Source organism: Neovison vison, chromosome 13 (assembly GCF_020171115.1).
Source record: "Neovison vison isolate M4711 chromosome 13, ASM_NN_V1, whole genome shotgun sequence".
NCBI classification, from domain to species: Eukaryota; Metazoa; Chordata; class Mammalia; order Carnivora; family Mustelidae; genus Neogale; species Neogale vison.
The window spans coordinates 17,594,558-17,614,318 of record NC_058103.1 but is presented as its reverse complement, the minus strand read 5'-3'; the positions used below and the strand labels follow the sequence as shown (position 1 = coordinate 17,614,318).

General features: G+C 55.0%; 1 protein-coding gene across 3 annotated transcripts in view; it reads right to left on the bottom strand.

Moving 5' to 3' along the window:
• Positions 1 to 19,761, bottom strand: part of TMEM63C (transmembrane protein 63C) — a 70,868-nt gene that overhangs the window by 22,345 nt on the left and 28,762 nt on the right. For 2 of the 3 annotated variants that reach the window (XM_044231243.1, XM_044231242.1), the window contains exons 3-9: positions 18,587 to 18,641; positions 14,804 to 14,965; positions 14,010 to 14,089; positions 13,496 to 13,577; positions 8,892 to 8,929; positions 3,079 to 3,221; positions 1,637 to 1,685 (exon numbers count right to left, since the gene is read on the bottom strand). In XM_044231243.1, the coding sequence (XP_044087178.1) occupies positions 1,637 to 1,685; positions 3,079 to 3,221; positions 8,892 to 8,929; positions 13,496 to 13,577; positions 14,010 to 14,089; positions 14,804 to 14,953 (542 nt within the window). In that variant the 5' untranslated portion in view covers positions 14,954 to 14,965; positions 18,587 to 18,641. Of the gene's footprint in view, positions 1 to 1,636; positions 1,686 to 3,078; positions 3,222 to 4,850; positions 5,075 to 8,891; positions 8,930 to 13,495; positions 13,578 to 14,009; positions 14,090 to 14,803; positions 14,966 to 18,586; positions 18,642 to 19,761 lie in introns of those variants that run through there. The other variant, XM_044231244.1, reaches the window with a different exon arrangement.

The following is a 19,761-nucleotide window of genomic DNA, read 5'->3' as shown; positions in this document are numbered from 1 at the left end:
CCTCAGACTCTCGGGCTCCTTAGAAGGGGGAGCGGCCATGGTAAGAAGGGGGAGGCCCACGCCAGCTACCGTCGGCTAACATTGACAGGGCTTACTACATGCCAGACCCGGGGGGGGGACGAGATGCTTTCTGTACATTTTGTCACCAGATTCTCACACCCTGTGAGGGTGCTACGGTGACTCTCTCTGTTTTATCCGTGGGGAAATGAGGGTCAGAGGCAGAGGTCGCTCTCAGCCATGGCAGCACTGGGAGATGAGCAGCGGATGCCCGGGGACGTCTCACTGCCACATAGGGCTGCCGGTGGCTTCAGCTCACGCCCCCACAGCTGCCTGACAGCCCAACAGAGGGGACATCTGTCCTCGGTGGTGAGGGATAGGGCGTCCTACTCGGGCCTGAGGGAGGAGGGCCCAGCGGATTCGCTCTGCCTCTCCTGGGACAAGAAGACGGGTGGCACCAGGACTTTGGGCTTGTATGATGCTGTCCCAAGGCATGTGGCCAAGAGGACTGCTCAGAAATAGGGCCCACCTTATTTGGTGCGGTTTGAGAAGAGAAAATCTGCCTTGTTTCACAATCTCTCCTCGCCACTTGTCCTGGTGACAAGTGCCTGACGTTTCACCAGATATTCCCCATCTAGCTAGGGGTCTCAGTCCTCCGTGTCCTCAGAGGTGGTGAGTTTCTACGGTTTCTAAGGAAACATTCCAGCTATCTGTCAACATGGCTTTATGGATGTTGAAGGGTCTTTACTGCCCTACTAAAACATCTTGTCGGGAAGGCGTAGGCACCTTACACTTGTGGCTGGCCTGGGAGACGCCGGTGAGGAAGAAGCCAGAGCCCCATTCTACTCTGGAGTTGGATGGATTTGGAGTTGGATGGATTGGAGGGGGCAAGGGGCAGAGGGGTTGGGATGGAGCCGAGGACATGTGGACCCCCAGGCACACCTGCTGGACCTGCCCCTTTAGCTTTGTCAGGAAGTCGGTCACGCATGGCCAAGACCCCCAGGTGGCCTCTTTCCTCAGGGTGGACTGGCAGGGCCACATCTGGCTCGGCAAACATTGGTCGAACCACCGGATGGGTCGGCTGCTGTTGAAATCCACAAAGCACATCCAACCCTTGTCCTCCCCTGCCTCCCTCTAGACTAGGAGTGAAGCTCAGGGTGGGTGTGCACGGCCCCAGAGCCAGAGTCAGCTGACATAATATAGGAGGGGCATAAAGCCAGGTCACGGGGGTCCTCAGTCCCCACCCTCCCGTATGGGAATCAGGTCTACCCTTTATTCATTATACAAGGGATGGTATACACTATTTTGTGGGCAGGAAATAATATCTTAAGCCTCTGCTTGCTACAGGGTCCTTGATGCTTCGGGGTTGCACGTAGGAAACAAACAGGACAAACATCTTTGCAGATCTTCAGGAGTGGCCAGTTAGGGTAGTTCTACCTATTTCAGATCTGGGGACACCGAGGCACCAAGAGGATGCAACGTCTTCCACCACCTCCCCCCCACAGTACATGGGTCCCCAGGAGACCAGGCCTTTCTCAGTAGCAAAGCAGTCCCCATGTTTTCGACCCACACACCAGACCTTCTCTCCCCACCAGTGCCCCAGCCAGCAAACCAGGAGGGAAGAGGATCAGGTACCTACTCTATGGAGACATTGACAATGGTGGTCCGACCAAAGTGGCTGTTCCAATCTGGAAGAGAAGAAAGTGGCTGACCTCAAGGCGGGTTCCTCAACGGAGTGAGTTGAGGGGCCGCTTGAATTCAAGGCTCCTGAACGAATGCCTGGGGTCTGGAGACACTCGCCCATGTCCTGCCCTTCATTCTTGTTCCTGAGAGCTTGCCCCCAACTCCCAACAACACCAGCAGACTCCTCTGCCCCCGGGGACTCCTGGATGGGGCTCTATGGCCGTGATGTGAGACTACATCTTCGTGTGGCATCCCCAGTGTCCACAGACACCAGTAACTGCTTATTGAAGGAGTCCAGGGCCCCACCATGAGAGTGGAGGGATGAAACCAGCAAGGCTATCACCAACGGCAACCATCATGACAAGAATGTCACGTTGCCTCATTGTGACAGAGTAAATCCTCCCGGCAATTGTCGGTTTAGACATCTCTGGGTGTTAGGAAACACGTCCAGAAATCCTGCATTAATATAACAAATACAAAATATACAAAATAGCATCGCCAACACACTGGCTGCTAGGAAGAGAGTTGAGAAAGGCAGAGGTTGCTGACTCCGGTAGCCGCATTTAGGAGCACAGACGTTGCAGGCTACCTTGAAGTACCTGAAGCCTTGCTCTGGCTAGAGAAAATAGCCCTGGGAGGAACCAGGGCGCCACTGGCTGCCACCTGGGCATCTGGGGGCTAAGCGACACCACCTCGTTACGCAGCCTCCAGCTCTGTCCCTCCTCATATGTTAAGTGAAATGCTGGCTGTTAGTCCCTGAGCACCCACTACGTGCCAGGCACCGGACACATGTTGTCTCCCAATTCCCCCGACAGCTAAGGACCTGATGCCTGGGGAGACTGATCTGCTGAATAGAAGATGAAATGATTTGCTAGTTTGGGCAAAGGTATTTTCTGGGAAGCTGATGTGGGTCAAAGCCGGGGAATCAAGTCTATCTTTGAAGCCCAAGCCCAGTCTGTCCAAAGGACCTGCCCATTTATATAACATGAATAGCGAGACTTCCTGGGAGACCAATTTGGCGCTTCCAGTGCCATGTTTGTCACCCCAGGGGCAGGGGAGAGATCAAGGTCGGGGATCTCTGCCGTAGGTCACATGCCATCCAAAGGCCTAGCCGGTACCTCGCCAGGTGTCGCGTGGGGCTGCCACTAAGCCTTCAGTTTCAGGCTAAATTCCCACCACACACCTCCTGTCCCAGGTCCTGAGCCAACCTTAGGAGACGGACGTCTCATCTCGTCTCCATGTGGGAGAACTGAAGTTTGGGGGCGCCTCAGGTCCCATAACGAATTTTGAGACGCAGGATGTGGTTTTGGATTTCTAGACTACTGAGATCCAAGCTCTGTCCTGCCTTCGGGCTGTCCTCCTGTTCCCGTGGCCCTGGGCTCACTGAGCTCCGCCTACCCAGAACGGTGCCGGTGTAGTTGATGGGCAGGATGATACCCAAGGACGGGATGCAGAGGATGAGCATGAAGATGATGAGGTGGTACTGGAACATGATGTAGATGCGGGCATCATCTCCACACTTGCTGATCAGATCCTCGTTCCTGGAAGACACACAGACAAGGACATTCCTCAGGCACCGGGGCGGCCACGACGTACACTGGAGGGAGGTAGAGGAGGAGGAGATTATCACCCTACTCCTAGTTTTTATTTGTATTTATCTATTTTTTAAGAAAGATCAGCCTTTATCCCAAAGCCTCTGTCATGTCTGAAATGTATTTCCCAGGCATATCCAAGGCAGAAGCTGTTACATACACACACACACACACACACGCACACACACGGGAGTCCAGAAGCACTTTTGAAATCGAGCAGTCATTCCCTCTCTTCTTGCTTCTTCATACAGGCTGAGCTTGACATGGGCACCAGACAAACCAGTAGTGATACAGAATTGCATCCGTGTTTTTTTAAAGTGGTTTCTTTTCATTTGTAAATTAAAAAGGAATTCTTATGGGAGCCGTCATGAGCTATCACTCCACAGTGCCAGATGAGTCAAGGTTAGAAAGTCAGACACTACCAAGTGTCGGCGAGGGTGTGGGGGCCCTGGGAGCTCTCTGCCACGCAAGGGGACACACTCTGGCCCCACCGCTTCGGCAAACGATATGGTCAAGGAAATTGAACATACGCACAACCTGTGATCCAGCAACTCCACTCCCAGGGAAAACACACGGACATGTGGATCGAGAGACATGTAGAGGAATCTCAGACACATCATTTCCAACAGCCCCAGACAACCTGCGTGTCTACCAAGGGTGGAAATGGACACAGGAATTGTGAGATATCAGGGGCCCGGGCTAGCTCAGTCCGGGGAACGTGCGACTCCAGATCTCGGGGGGTTGGGGTGTGAGTTGAGGGGCATGGAGCCTCCTTAAAATAAAAAAAGAATTGTGAGATAAGGAAGTGTATGCTCCTATGTGAGATACATAGATCACATTCTATATAGAGTGAAATACTATATGGAGATAAAAATGAATGACCATGGGGCACCTGAGGGGGTTCAGTGGGTTAAGCCTCTGCCTTTGGCTCAGGTCATGATCTCAGGGTCCTGAGATTGAGCCCCACATCAGGCTCTCTGCTCAGCAGGGAGCCTGCTTCCCCTTCTTTCTCTGCCTGCTGCTCTGCCTACTTGTAATCTCTCCCTCTCTGTCAAATAAATAAATAAAATCTTAAAAAAAAAAATGAATGACCATAGCGGGACTTTACAAACACAATGTTAGGTGAAAGACCCAACACTGAATTTTTCATACACGGAGTTAAAAAACAGGCACCCCTGAACAGGGAGTGAGAAATCAGGATATTGGTTGTCTTTGGAGAGAGGGAGATAGAGGGAGGTGACATGGGGGTTGGGAGGGAGCCGGGGGAGAGCTCCTGGAGGGTCAGCAACATTCTAATCCTTGATCTGCTTTGCAGTCCTATCCAGGAAGAATTTTGGTCCATTGCCTCTGCTTTGCCGCCGTCCTGCCAATTCATCTCCGTGACTATGGTATAAACAGCATTGCATGTGTTGCCGTGTTGCTTAGCTTTTAACCTGAAGCCTTTTCTGACTGTTTCACGGTCTGTCTACAGGGTTCATGGCCGCACGGTGACTGTGGTCTCTGCTTACGGAGCCCTGATTCACACCCAGTACCAAGGTGGCCTCCCCACTCCGCCGGTGGACGTCCCAGTTTACTCACCCCTGCTCTCTGGTCGGGCTTGGAGGGCATATGCAACTTCTAGCATCCAGTCCGGGATTCAGAGTTATTTTTAAACAATACTATAAAGAGCATAACTTCAAGGCATTTCAATAATCCCCATTTAGGGAATTATTTAGAGTTCTTGATTTATTTTATTTATTTATTTTTTTTAAACTGCAAGCCGTTCAAATACTTCCTGCCCTGGACTTGAGAATTTAATTCCGAGAATGGGGTGGGTGGGAACTGACGAGAAGGCGGGTCCTGGGAGGGGAACGAAGGGAGGTCCTTGCTGCTGGCTTGGGTGCCAAGCCCTGGTCACTGACAGGAGCGTGCCTTGGACTGGATGTGGCTGAGAGAGCCTCCAGGCTCAGGAGGGAGCCGAGGGGAGCTGCTGGGACCAAGGACACAGGGATTTCCTTCCTGCTCCCCCCACTGCACTGGGCACTGGGCCCAATGCTCCATCTCTCTGGGGGGGGAAGTCAGGTTATCCTCAGCAGCCTACCTTACAGCTCCGGGGACAGCCTGTGGATCTGAGTCCGTCTGCATTCCTCCACCCCATCCTTTCCCCTTCTGACCCCAGCATTCCAGCCACCACCCTCCTCCTCACAACTAATTCTCCTCGTGGCCCTGGTCGTTTCCCTTCTGCTGCCTCTTTCTGGAGACCCACTGTACCCACGGTCCTCTCTCATCTTCAAGTTCGCAGCCACCTCTTTCCACACCCTGGAGCTACCACCGGGTTCAAGGGCACATTGGCTACTCTGAAAGACAAGAAACTCCTCAAGCCTCCATTCCCTGACCTGCTTCCCTCCTCCTGCCACCCTCTCCCTCTGCCTCTACTTGCCCTTGGAATTGCCCTCCTAAAGGAGACCCAAATCACGATGTCCACGCCCTCTCTTTCTCTCCTTCCACTCAGCCGGGAGCTCGGAGCTCGCAAGCTGCCCCCCCACAGCCTCGTGGGTTTAGTGAGTCCAGCCCTAGAGGTGGCCGCCTCTTCCTCCTGCTCCCACGACACTCTTTTTGATCTTGCTTCCTGCTTTGGGTAATCAATCTGCTCCCACAACTTCAACTAGGACCTCAAGCACCCATCTCCCAGGCCACGCCCTCCCACTCGGACCCTTCCCCAAAGCTTTAACGAACCCTGTCTTCCAATAGCTTGCTGGTCAACATACGGGTTTGCCCTGGCCATATCCGTCATTCCCCAACACCTTTGTATCTCAACAGCTCCCAACCAGTGGCATCGCTTTCTTCCCCAGAAACCAGACCTGGATCACTCCTTCCCTTAACCAGTTGGACGCCAGGCGGAGACCATGGCCCATGGACTATGAGCCCCATGATCTCTCTCCCTTTGCCTCCTCCCTCGGTCAGCACCTCCTCTCACACAGACACCGGAAAAGCCTCCTTAGATGGTCACCCTGCCTCTGGACTTTGTCCATAGCCAACAACCTCCACCCGGCCCATACTCCTGCCTACAGATTTTCACCCTGAGTAGTCTGCTCAAAAATAGGAATGGGCCCTCTACTGCTCTAGATCAAAGCCCAGGATTCTCAGCATGGCAGTCAAGGTCCTACTGATGCTTCCAGCCTCTTTTAGCCTCTCTCTTGCCATGTATCCTGGGTTCTAGCCACACCAGAATGACCACTTCTGGATGCTTCTGCCCATCTCTGCCCCAAACTTGCACTCATGCAGCCATTTCTTTGTGATGGGCCCTCCACTGGGCCTACTGTGGAAATTCTTCCCATCTTTCCAGGCCTAGCTCAAAACTTGCTTCTCCTGAACCCCCCAGTTCAAATTAATTTCTTGCTCCCCCAAATGTCCCTTGCCCAGCAGTTATAACCTCCCCATTATGAATTATATGTAGTGAGTCTTATTAACCTTTGTCTCTCCAACTATGCTGCCTGGTCTCTGTGTCCGGGGACACTGGCGTCCCTGTCCCTGCTCAACAGATGTGTGAGGCTGTCTTCTAGACATCCCAAAGGGTACAGGAGGCAGAGTGCATATGGCCAGGCTCCCTCCCTTCCCGGATGATGGGTTCCCAATGGAGGTGGCTTTGGGTGAAGTCGGGGATCCGCACCCAGACACACGCACTCGATGCACACTGACGTCCCCTGACCTGCAGGTCCAGGCACGCACACCCCAACACACCCCAACAGCTGCACGCAGATTTGCACCAACGGAGTGATGTGCCTCTTTACTTTCATATTTGCACACACACCACAGAGGCACCTACCACATGAAGTCTTGTATTTGCCACGCTTCTTTCCTGAAATACGGACATGTTTCTCCCCACCCTGTATACACCCACTGATGTGTCAGCAGATGGCAGAGGAAATCCAGAAAGTCAGCCTCAAGCTACCCAGGACTGGGGATGCAGTCAGCGCCGACAGACCCAGGCACTCCGGAAGCCCCTCCCTCTCACCCCTGCAAAGGGCTAGCTAATGTGCCATCCTGCCCAACATTCATGACTTTGCTGAACCCAGGAGCCTAAAGCCAGCCCGGACAGTGTCCCGAGGCCACCAGCTCCAAAAGGTCATAGGCCTTGGTGGGCATTTAAAAAAAAATTTTTTTTTAAAGTAAATGTTTGTTTAAAGGATAAAAGGTTCAATTCCCTAAAAACTGTTGACAGGGATTGCGTCTCTGGAGGAGGGCTGGAGGTGGACTTTCATGCTTCTCTGAATGAAAACATATTTCATGTGAGCTTGTGCATGTCTTAGAAGTTACCAAAGCAAAACCAGAGAAGGTACTAAGAGCTAAATCATTTTCCCTCCACTCCCCCTGCATGTGGCTAAGGTCCCTGGACCACACACAAACTAGCTGTATCCTCTCCTGGGGACCCTGATGAATGATGTAGGTAGACTGGGTAGGGGGTAGAGGGCAGGGGCAAGGCCACGGGGACCCCCCATCAGTGGGGTGGGAGCTTAAACATCAGAGACCCATGGTCCTAAGCCCAGCTCAGTGTTCCCAGGGTCTAGGCAGGGTGCCTGTGCCCCCTTCAGCAGGTCTGGAGAAAGACAGGCACCCTGAGGTGGCTCATGGGGGTCAAGGGGGCTCTTGGGAGGGTGTATGAATGCTCCCAGCCAGGCCCGTGACTGGCGGGCGTGGAGGCACGTGCAGGAAGAAGGAAGTCCTAGGAGCCTTTGCCAAGAAAGCAAATCAGCAGGCCCAATCCAGCCCCTCCCTGCAGGTGGCCTGGGAGGGGCAGCAAGGCTGCACCTGAAGGCAGGCACCCCAGGCAAAAAAGGGCCCCAGAGGAGGGGTTTGAAAGACCGACAAGGCAGGGTGTATGGGGAATATTTAGGGAGTGCCTGGGAATGTGCAGGGCTATGAGGTGGACGCAGAGCTGTGTGCACAGGCACGATCGTGCGTGTGTGTGCATGCGTGTACACACACGTACACACAGGGGGCACAGAACTCTAACGCTCAGCGGAAGCAGGATGGAATCGGGAGCGGGAAGTCAGAATCCGGATGCAAGGGGGAGTCAGAAGAAAACGGGGGACCTGGGGTCTCTCTCCTTGCCAAGTGGGGTCTGGTCCTAAAGAGATCCGGGAGGCAAGTGGGCAAGGGGCTGTCCCTGGGTCATCAGTGCCGAGGCAAGAGGAAGGGCGCCCTTCTGCCCGTTGGTTTCTTTTCCATCTCAATATGATGGAAGGTGCTCACAGAAATAAAGCAAGTAGCAACGCAGGAAGAATTTCTTCCTCCTGGGGTGGATTCACACACGGTCCTTTCCTGAGGGCTGCGGGCTGTGTCCAGTTCCCATTCCCACAAGCCCCCGGCACCCCAGAGGGCGTCCTCTGCCTCCACAGGGCTGAGGCAGTGTCAGGGGGAGTGGGGGCTCAGTTGGGTAAGCGTCTGCCTTCAGCTCAGGTCATGATCCTGGGATCCTGGGAACAAGTGCCGCATTGGGCTCCCTGCTCAGTGGGGAGTTTGTTTCTCCCTCTCGCTCTGCCTGCTGCTCCCCCTGCCCCTGCTCATGCTTGTGCTCACTCTCTGGCAAATAAATAAAATCTTAAAAAGGAAAAAAAAAAAGAAAGTTCAGGCACTTACTTCATGGTGACGGTGTTGAAGAACCAGGAATAGAAGCCCTGGGGAGAAGGGAGAGAACGTGTGAGAAAATCCAGCCCCGGGCCTGCCCTGCAGCTGTGGGAAGCCAGGCGGAGTGAGGCAGCGCCCACAGGGCCCTCCTTCCAGGCAAGAGATGGCAGCGAGAAAGAGCCGGGTTCTGGAAGGAAGTGGGCTCCTCTGGAATCCGTGGTGACTGTCCAGGGAGGGGTCTCCCCGGAAGCGAGCTGTGAGTTGACGTTCCTGCCATGTGGTTTCCTGTTACAGGAAACAGGGGTTTCGTGGGCTTTGGGCCAGAGGGACAGAAGGGACCCTTTGTGGGGTGGATGTTGGCTGCTTTCTGTCTGTCCCTCGTTGCTTCCTTCTGGGGAATGCCTCCCACCCCAGGCCTGTGGTCTGGGGGGCTGTCCGTGAGGTAGGGGTCTGCCACCCGTGGTCAGAGACAAATGGGAGCATGACCCAAGTGGGGCCAACCAAAACTCTCTCCGGGGGGTTGATGGACCAGGGATGTGGGGAGAGGGGGGTCTCTCTCCACCTGAGCTCCTACACCTTGCCGAGCACCATGAACCCTGCAGTAGCTTGGTGCCAACTTCGACGCCACAGGCAGAGTTTGTCTGAGGAAAAAAGCCCGCTCAGAGGAGAGAGGACCGGAGCGGGGGATCCTGGTGGTATCTCTTGGGCTTCCCGGATCTCCCTGTCCCCAAGGCAGCCACTTCTCTGGACTCTCCCCTGGGTCTCTTCTCTTCTGTCTGAGAGTCCTGCCGATTATGTCTTTCTCTCAAGGTCTTGCTGTCCGGTTTCTGGGTGGTAGGGGAAGGCAGCCTCAGCCATGGAGGCCGTAGAAGACCTAGAGAGGAAGTGTGCTTGGGAAGAGTGTGCACGAGGATAGGCTGGGCCCATGGCCCTAAAAGCTGCCAGATCCGGGAGCTGGTCAAGTTACCCTGGTGCGTGCTTCCTTCTGGGACCCTGCAGGGTTTAGCAAGATCGGGGGAAGCTGCGATTCTTGATTGACCCCACTGACCACAAACACATCAGTGAAGAGGCAGGCCTGGCTGACTTACATTCCCCGGCACCACACTGACTGGGGAAGGGCTGTTGCCCAAAAGGAAGCAATATGGCTTGGTGGGGGGGGGGGTCAGGCAAGCAAGAAACAGAAGCAAGTTCCTTGTTCTCTTCAGTATATGGCCCACCAAGTCCCCTTCCCTGGATTGGGGTTGCCTGATGGATGTCCACCTCGGGGGGACCATTTCCCAGTTCTGTTCTAGGGAACTAAGATAAGGACACTCTCTCGAAAAGGGTTGGGGGAGTGGCTCAGTCAAACTCTTGACTTTGGCTTGGATCATGTTGTCAGGGTCGTCGGATCAAGCCCCGTATGGGATTCCATGCTGGGGGTGGAGCCTGCTTGGGGTTCTCTCCTTCTGCCCCTCCCTCTCAAATAAATAATAAATAAAATCAGGACAGATGCCCGGGCGTGATCCAGAGCAGTGAAGGGAAATAGAATGTTGGTGGCATTGACTGGGAAAGTCCCCAGGGAAGGACTGAATCGCTAAATAAGAAAGAGTTGGGCTGAGAGTCTGACCACCCCTCCGTGCCCTGGGGGGTCTTTCTCCACCACCCACCTTTGGGCGAACGGGGTGTGATTTATTTAGGGAACAAGTAGGTCTGTGGACGGTCCCTCGTGGTCGTGAACGGTGGAGGACCCACCTTCCTGGGACTCCCTTCCGCCCCCTCTCGACGGAGGGTGTCAAGGGCGATACCACACGAGGCAGGGCCCTGTCCTGGAATTCACACGGGACTGGACTGTCCGTCAAGGGGCAGAGGTCATGAGTAAAAGCGTGGTCCCTGCGAAAGTCACAGCGAGCCTGTGGGGACCATCTCTCTCTGCGCTCACGGACAACAGATACCCACGCACACACGCTCCCCCGCGTGTCCATCACAGCTATGAAAGGCCTAAACTGTCCAGAAATCTCAGCAGCTGAACAGCGGGCGCGAGCAGGGATGCCTCCTCCCCTCTTGCCTCGCCCCTGCAGGAGCCCGCTCAGCTGACAAAGCCGAGTGACTGTGGCTGGTTCATGGCACCTCTCTTAGTGGCCCACCCTCCTCACTCCCGCCACACGGGGTAATGACCCCTCTGTTGACGCCCCGGCTGAGGCCCCGGCATCGTGACTGGGGCGCTCCTGGGGCCACCTCCCTGCCCCCCACTCCCCCTGCCTGCCTCATTTCTAGCTAGCTCTGCAAGGTGATTGCCTGCTGTTGCCATCATGATTTCTCAGCTAATTTTTTTTTTAAATAAGTGACCTTTTTTGGCCATTGGACACAAAAACCCCAACCAAAGTCATGTTTCTGAAAATAACCCTGAGAACGACCTTGAAAGGTAAGGTGTGAGGTAAGGCTGTCCGTATTCTACGGAGAAACCCTGAGACACGAACTGGTCTGCGGCTCCCCACACGGCCTGGGGCAGACCGTGCCAGGTCTCTCGGACGGATGAGAGCGGAAGTAAAATGGTTCTACTCACTCACCGCCTTCAACAAAACCTGTCAGATGCTACTTCCACGGCAGGCTGGAGGGGTGCGGGGAGTGGGGCGCGCAGGACCCAGTCAGCGCCCGCTCTCGCCGCGGGATCAGACACACGGGACAGATCGGGTAGATGAGAGACTGTTACCGACTGGGGTAAGAGCCTTGAAGACGACAAATGCATTTTCCATGCATCGAGAACAAAAGATGTGGACACACGGGGGTGGATGGGGCTCCCGGGGCAGCGGTGCAGGGGCTGAAATCTGAGCAAAGGGTCTGCGTGTTGGCCCCGAGTGGGGGCCGCTGGAAGGTGGGGGACAGGGAAGAGCTGGCAAAAGGCCCAGTGGAGGGAAGAAGGTGGCGATTTTGAGGATCTAAACGGTGGGCGATGTGGCTGGGGATGGGGGAGCTGGGAGGAGAAGGAGAGGCCGGACAGGGGGGAAGGAGACAAACGTACAAGGCCATGGCAAAGCAGCTGCGCTTTATTCCAAGAACATTAGGGAGCCAGTAAAGGGGAATGCGTGTCCCCGCTCCTGGGAGTGCCCCGGAAGCAGGTGGAAAGCGGGGGCGCAGGACACAACAGTGGACGTGGACACTGGTTAGAGGCCGCGCTGGTCATTCAACAAGAGACCGACGGGGGCCTGGACTGGGGGGGGGGGGAGAGGCAGAGAGGAACAAGACCGGGAAGGTGATGGCAACACAGCTCGGTCATGGACTGGCTATGCCTGGGGCTTGGGCCACAGCAAGGGGGTCACCTGGGTGGGTGGTGGGTAGAGTCTGAGACCAGGGATCGAGAACAGAGGGTGGAGGGACACGGTGACATGTTTTGGACATCCTGAATCCCAAATGCCTTTACAATATCCATGTGGAGCTACTCTGAAGGCCATTGGATAAATGTGCCTGGAGCAGAGGGAGGTTTACTTGGAGATGGAAATACAGGAAGGGTCTGTGGGGAGGGGGCAGTTGAGGTCATAAGTATGGGTGACACCGCCCAGGAGCGCGAGGGGGAGGCCTGGGACCCGCTGAGGGAAACGGGGGCGCTGGAGGAGGAGCCAGCAGAAGACAGAGAGGAACAACGGAGTGGTAGAAGGGAGCCCCAGAGACGGTGTCACAGAAGCAAGCGGAAGGGCCTATTCAGGAAGAGAAGATGGTCTATAGGGCCGGATGTTTCGGGGAAATCACCTGGGATGAGAACTCAGGGAAGTCCACGGGGTTTCACAGCGTGAGACAACTGGTGAGCTGTCTGGGTAGGAGGGAGGGCAGAAGCCACGCTGCAGGGCTCGAGGAGGGGCGAGTGGAGAGCACAGATGCAGGCAGCTCTTGCGGCTGCGCCGTGATGGGGCAGAGGGAGACAGGCAGCTGGGGGCAGTGGCGGGGCCCACGACCGTCCTCGACCCTCTCTGCAACACTCCAGCTCCGTTCCATGACTGCGGCCAGCCTTCCTGGCCCCTCCTGGAATTCATGCACTGACCACCGTCCTGTGTGCCTCTGTCTGGGGGTCCCTCAGCCAGAGAGAAAGTCCCATGACGCTGGACTTGGTCCATTTTGTTCACTGCCCAGTCCCCAGACCAGGGGTGGCCCACAGCAGGTGCACCAGGACAACGGGCTGAGCGAATGAACAAGCGTGGGTGGACAACTGGCATCCGACAGGGAAGAGAAGACCGGGCTGCCCGTAGCAGGGGTGGGAGGCTGAGGGAATCCCTGCCCGATGCGAGACGCCGCTATGTGAAGTGGGACCCGAGTCCCTGGCTTGGAGTGTGGGCTTGGGCAGGGCCCGGGCCATGACAAGGGCTGAGGATTTGAGAAGAGCAGGAAAATTCGTTTTAAAAATCCTTTTAAAATGATAGAATTAACTCTTACTTGGAGGTAGGAACAGTAAATAGCTCCTTCTTTCTGATGGGGAGACGGAGGCTTGGCAAAAGGCTGAGGAATTTGTCCAAGGTCATATTGCCAGGTTTGGTGTCGCAGGCTACAAAGCCCCTGAGTGCGAGCTTGCTCCTTGCTGCACACGGCTGGGCTGCTGCCCAGAGTGAGGAACCTTCTGGGCCCAGGCCCCTCCCGCCCCCAGCACTCACCTTGTCCTTGTGTTCCATCTCCAGGGAAATATCTGACGGAGATGTCTTCTCACTCTGCTCCCCATAGATCAGTGAGGTCAGGCTGCGGCCAGGAAGAGCAGTGGGCAGGGGGGCAGAAAAGGAGAGAAAAGGCCTCAGGGCCTGCTGTCCCTCTGGTCCCGAGGCCAAGAGCTTCAATACGCTCCTGTCCAGGACCAGACATGCCTTAGCTCATATGCTGAGCACAGAGCTCTGGGGATAGACCCCATTAAGCACCCCTGTTGCCAGGTGCCCAATGTAGCTTGAGAACCATGGGATCCAGAAAGTCTTAGATCAGACAAAAAAGAGGCCTCGTGTCCAGAGATGACTGCCTGTCCCCCAACCCGCCACCCCCGACCAAGTTCTCTTCCTGCAAGGAGGGACAGTGCAGGGCAGGAGCGGGTGCCGAGAGGGTACCTGCTGGGTCCTGGCTGTAGCAGCACATCCCCCAAGGAGGCGAGCAGCTCCCTCATCCTGACCCCCAGCTCCCCCTCACCTGTCATTGTGGATCAGCAGAGCCAGGCGCCCATAGTCCCACGCGGCTTTCCGGAGGAAGGAGTAAACCAAAATGATGACCTATGGGCCAAGGAAGGGGATGTCTTCTGCTTGGCTGTCTCCTGCATCCCCGTGGAGTAGGCCCTATTCCTCAGGCTCCCAGGGGTTCCCTGGGCCCTCCCCCTCAACATCAAGCCCAGTTAGGGTGGAGGCTATGCCTTCTTCAACTCTGGATGCCTCCCCAGCAGAGTGGATTCTCAGAGTTTGCTAATGACAGCTTTGGTGTCATGTTTGGAACCATCTGACAAGCACATTCCGTGAAGGGGCATCTGCCTTCAGTGAAGCGTCTGCCTTCAGCTCAGGTCATGATCCCAGGGTCTCGGGATCGAGCCCCGCATGGGGTTCCCTGCTCAGCGGGGAGTCTGCTTCTCTCTTTCCCTCTACGCCTACCCCTGCTGTGTGCACTCTCTCTTTCTCTCAAATAAATAAAATCTTAAAGAGAGAGAAAGAGAGAAAACATTCCTTGAAGAAATAGCAAGGGGAGAGAGAAGGGAGGCCCAAGGGCACTGACCAGGTGGGTCTCTGGACAGCAGTGTGGGGAAGGGAGTCTTAGGAATTCTGCCTCTGCCCGCAGTCCCCTCTTCCCGGACTGCCCTGAACGGGACTGCCATTTAGGGAGTCCCCACTGCTGTGGCTGGCATGCACTTGGAGCACTGAGGCCCCTGCTGCATCACTTGTGCCCGCCCCCGCCTCCTCCTGCTCCCCTCACCACCCATCACGGAGCCCAGGACTTACCACCCACAAGAAGATGTTGAGGAACAGCACGGTGGGGATGCCCCCGAAAGGCTGTCCCTGCAAGACGGTGCTCCGGGAAGGGAAGCATTCATTCGATGTCATGTTCTGAGGCTTTTCCATTGTGTTCAGGCTGCCCGGTGGGACAGTCATCCTGAGAGCTCCCTGGTGACAAAGGGACTCTCAGGTCAGACAAGAGACCCTCTCTCTCTGTAAGCACAGAAGCCTGCCAGGGAGATAGGGCGGGGCACACTGCGTGCCCATGGCCAGACTGGAACAGGCCAGGGCAGGAGGCTCAGCCCTGAGACGGCACGCAGCCTTATCCCATGAGACAGCAGCTGCTCCAAACCCAGAGCCATGACGGCAGAAGAGCCCAGATCCCTTTACTGAAAGAGTTGTCAAATGCACCTCCAAATGGATCTTCTTATTCCTACTTTTGTGAAGTTTTTCTTGCATAACATTTCCTGCATGAACAAACTTCACAAAGGTGGGTAGGACCCCAGAGTGGGAGTATTCCGTTTGGAGAAGAGAAGTGCATTCACGGGACGCCTGTGCAGACAGGGTCTAACATTCTATGATTCTCTGATCCAGTTTCCAGCAAAAGAACGTTCCTAGGACTAAATGAGGGTAAGCGGCACAGAGTAGTGACTTGGTAAATATCACTGTCTTAATGTTGAACTTGAACCAGGGAGATTGGCACCTGCCCAGGGGCTCGAGCCAATCTGGTGAGGGCTCAGGGTCATGGGCATGAATATTCACAAGACTTGGAGAAGAATGGGAAGCATCGAAGAAAACGGGAAGTGACTAGGAGCTGCTTGAAGTTATCTCCAAAGTTGTTCTGGTTTTTAAAGATCATTTGTTTTGGCTCCAGACCGTGTCTCACCCTAGGAGGTCTTTACTCCCGTTCAAGAAAAGTAGGCTCATTCCTTCATTCCTTCATTCAACAAATATGTAGTGAGCAGCTGCCTTGTGCCAGACCGATGCTGGTGGTGCATCAGCAAATGTATGAAAGGGATCACTCTGACCCTTGGTTTGAGAATACAGGGGGGTGGTTCAAGCAGAGAAATAGAAACAGACAGGTCAGTTAGGAGGAAATCGTAGCTTAGAAGGAAATCGTAGCAATCCAGGCAAGAGGTAAGCATAGCCAGGATCGGGACAGAAACAGAGGTGGTGGTGAGAAGTGCCCATATTTTGGATGTATTTTGAAAGTGAAGCCAAGACTTGCTGATAGAATGGATGGTGGCGGGTAGGGTGTAAAAGAGAGGAGTCCAGGATGACTCTGAGGTCTCCAGGTCCAGCAACCAGAAGAGGGGAGATGCTCTTATTGGGTGTGACAGCCGGAAGTGCAGGGTGGGAGGCGGTCAGGAGCTGGGTGCTGGATATACTAAGTGGATGTGCCAGGCGGATGGCTGGAGCTGAGTCTGCAGCTCAGAGGAGGTTGGGAGACATTAATGGGAGCATCAGCAGCAGAAAGAGGACTCCTAGAGGTGCAGGACTGGATCGCCAAAGGAGTGGGCACAGAGGGAGGCTCAAAGTCTGAGCCTCAGGGTGTTCCAGTGCAGGGAGCTGAGACAGAGGAGGAAGACACAGGAAAGGGACTAGAAGAGTGTCCAGGGAAGAAGGAGGAACAGCAGGAGAGGGTGGTGTCCTGGAAGCTAAGTGTCTCCAGGAGGAGGGAGGGACCACATAAAAGGACAACTGGGAATCAGCCATCCTTAAAGCAACGTGGAGGTTTAGTCCGTGGCCAGACTGGAACAGGTGCAAGAGAGGAGGATGCCCGCAGATCTGGAGCCAGTGGGCGTGAACAGCTCCTTCAAAAAGGAACAAGAGTTTGGAAGTGGTTAGGATGGGAGAAGTAGCAGAACGGGGTATGCCAAGGGGAACGGTCCAGTAGAAAATGTGGGAGAGACAGGGCATTGCTGGAGCACTGCGAGGACGTGGGAAGGGCTGGGAACTGGGGCCCAAGTGAAGCTGGCCTTGGCCCAGAGCTGGATACTGACCCACGACAGCAGGAGGGAGGCAGGGGTGCTGGCGGGGCTCGTGGGCGTGCCCTCCCACGGCTTCTATTTCTCAGCCTCGGAGAGAACAAGGTCTCAAGGTGACTGTGCAATGCTGGTGGTGGTGGGCAGATGTGGGATGTTTGCGGACGGGAAAAAAAGGCAGAAATAGAAAGCTAGAGGAGTCATGGAGTGAATGGAGGACGGGAATGGGGAGGACTGCCGGGCAGCCCTAAGAGTCCACTGAAGTTCGTGGTCTTGAATCGACAGCAAGAGCAGCCAGACTCACTGGGCATTTCCCCCGCTGTCCTCATCCGTACGGTTGCAGGTGTGGAAGGGGCGCACACTCAACCTAAGCAGGCTAGAGGTTTCCCCAAGATGAGAATAAGAGGCTTGGCACTGAATGTAAGGGAATCGTTTTACTGACTGGCCAGGTAAGGAGAGAAAGGAGACTCACGTTGGGTGAGGGATAGTGACCGGTGCCAGGGGTCCAGCGAGGCAGAATTGCCAAGTGCCACAGGCTGTGAGCTGACAGATAGGAAACTGAGCTGTGTGACCCTGAGACCGAGAAGGGATTGGTTATGGGTAGTGAGAAGGTCTAGGACATGACCATGGTGTGAGCGGGGTAGTAATGTCAAGGAATGGAGAGGTCGGAGTGTCCTTTGTGGAAATCTTTAAGAATGAAGACCGGCACAGCACTGGTGTGATGAATGAAACACTTCCGGGAAGGAGGGGAGTGACCTGGTGGGGAGTGGGGTTAGTTGGTGCCTGTACCCAAGATGGGGTGTGGGATTCTAGGCTAACACTTTGGGTCCAAGACAGAGACTTCAGCAGGGAGGAAGGAAGAGGAGTCTGGGGTGTTGCAAAGAGGAGCAAGGAAGATGTGTCTCCCATCCACTGGCCTTGGAGGGGGGTAAGGGAAGTCCTATCCTGAGGAGTCTCTGGTTTCAGGTCCCAGTGGGCAGGTGAGGTGCTGCAGAAGCTGTGGGTGTTTCTGGGCATCGTGGGCTCTGTGGCACTGAATCCCAGTTCCAACACTCACTAGCCACCTCAAGCAAGTCACTTCCAGTCTCCCTGCCTCACTTGCTCATCTGTAAAGGCGGGGAGGGGGGGAAGTGTTAGTAACCAGGACCCACTTCACAGTGCTGTCAAGAGGGACAGGTGGGTTAAGATTCGTCAGTCTCGGAGAGCAATGCCTGGAACACAGACGTATTCCAAGCACACTTGTCAGATGAAAAGTTGACGCAGGGCTCCAGGGGACACCGTGGAATGCTGGCCGGAGTTGGGGAGGCTCGGGGGATGGGGATGAAAAGGGGCATAAAGGTGAAGAGACAGGTGTGCAGGATAGGGGAGGTGGCCTGGGGGTGTGGGGCTCCCTGTGCTAACTCGCAGAAATAGGAAAACACCAGAACTCACCCTCCTTCCAGCTAGATTAGCAGGGAACTAACCGGAGCAGGGAGCCTCCTGCCTATCTTTTTCTGCTCCCCTCTCTTTCTGTCCTAGGTTGCCCACGGTTTTATTACTCCAGGTCACTTCTCAATTTACTGACAGTATCATGATTAGCTAAATGTAAACTTAAAATGGTTTACACTGAACACGGTACCTTTAAACTCCAGCCTTCTGTCAGAGCAGCCAGAGTAGCTAGTAGCCTTTCTCTGGGCATCTCTGGGGCCCTGCGGCAGGGAGCTGCAGTTCTGCTAGTGGCCACCCGGGGGAGCCCGCGCTGAGGAAGCCGCTGGGGAAGGGCCGGGGCGCGCAGGAAGGCCTCGGAGAGCGAGCGGGTCCTTACCTGAGTCGGTTCTCTAGGGAGTCAGGCCCGGGGCCTCTGCTCAGCTCTGCGGCAGCTGCAAGAGGACAAAGGCGGTGGAGAGACCAGAGTTAGCGATCCAGGCTGTGTTCGTGGGCCGCATCATCCCTTAGGGTGCTTTGCTCATCTTTGTGCTCGGGATGCTCAGCCTTTACCACAGGTGTGTTTTGCCCATAGTTTTTCTCAGTCTGTGGCTCCTCTTTTCTTTTTCTTTTTTTCCTGGTATCTCTGAAGCACCAGGGTTTGGGATTTTGACAAAGTCCAATTTAACAGATTTTTTTTTTTTTTTAAGATTTTATTTATTTACTTGAGAGAGAGGGAACATGAGAAGAGAGAGGGTCCTAGGGAGAAGCAGACTCCCTGCTGAGCAGGGAGCCCGAGGTGGGACTCGATCCCGGAACTCCAAGATCATTACCTGAGCTGAAGAAGGTTGCTTGGCCAACTGAGCCACCCAGGCACCTTAACAGATTTTCTTTTATGAACCCGGCTTTTAGTATGGTGTCCATGAAATCTTTGCCTACCCCAAAGTCTTACAGATCTTCTACGTTTTCTTCTAAAAATTCACATCGTTGTAGCTCTGACACTAAAGTCTGAGAAGCACTTTGAGTTCAGGCTGGCACAGGTGGTGAGGTGAGGGTCTAAGTTCATCTTTCACATGTGGCTATCCAGCTGCCTGGCACCCTTTGTTGGACTCTCATCTTTAAACTGAGGGGAAGAGCTGGGACACCCCCCAACCCCCCCACCCACCCCACCCCGTTAGGGCTGTCTGGGGGACTGGAGCCGGACCAGGGAGGTGAGAGCGCCCAGTGACCAGGAGTCCAGCTGTCGGGTTGAGTGACTTGTTATTTGGGTAATACCGTGCATGATGAGGGAAGGGGGCGTCCCGGGCTGGGAAAAGCTCTGGCTTCCATCTGGCTCTAAGGAGGTTTGAGTCCTGCTGCTGCTCTTTTCCACTCAGCTCCCACACACTCATTCTCTCTCCTTCCAAAAGCACCCCCTCTCCTCCCTCCCTCCTCCTCCCTTCCTTCCTCAAAGAAGGGCTGAGTCCCTACCATGTGCCAGCCATCCTGCCAGGCTCTGGGGGCCCAGCCGACCTGGTTCTGTCCATATGAGGCTCTCAGACTCAGCGGGGAGACGCGTAGGCACGCCAGGCATAT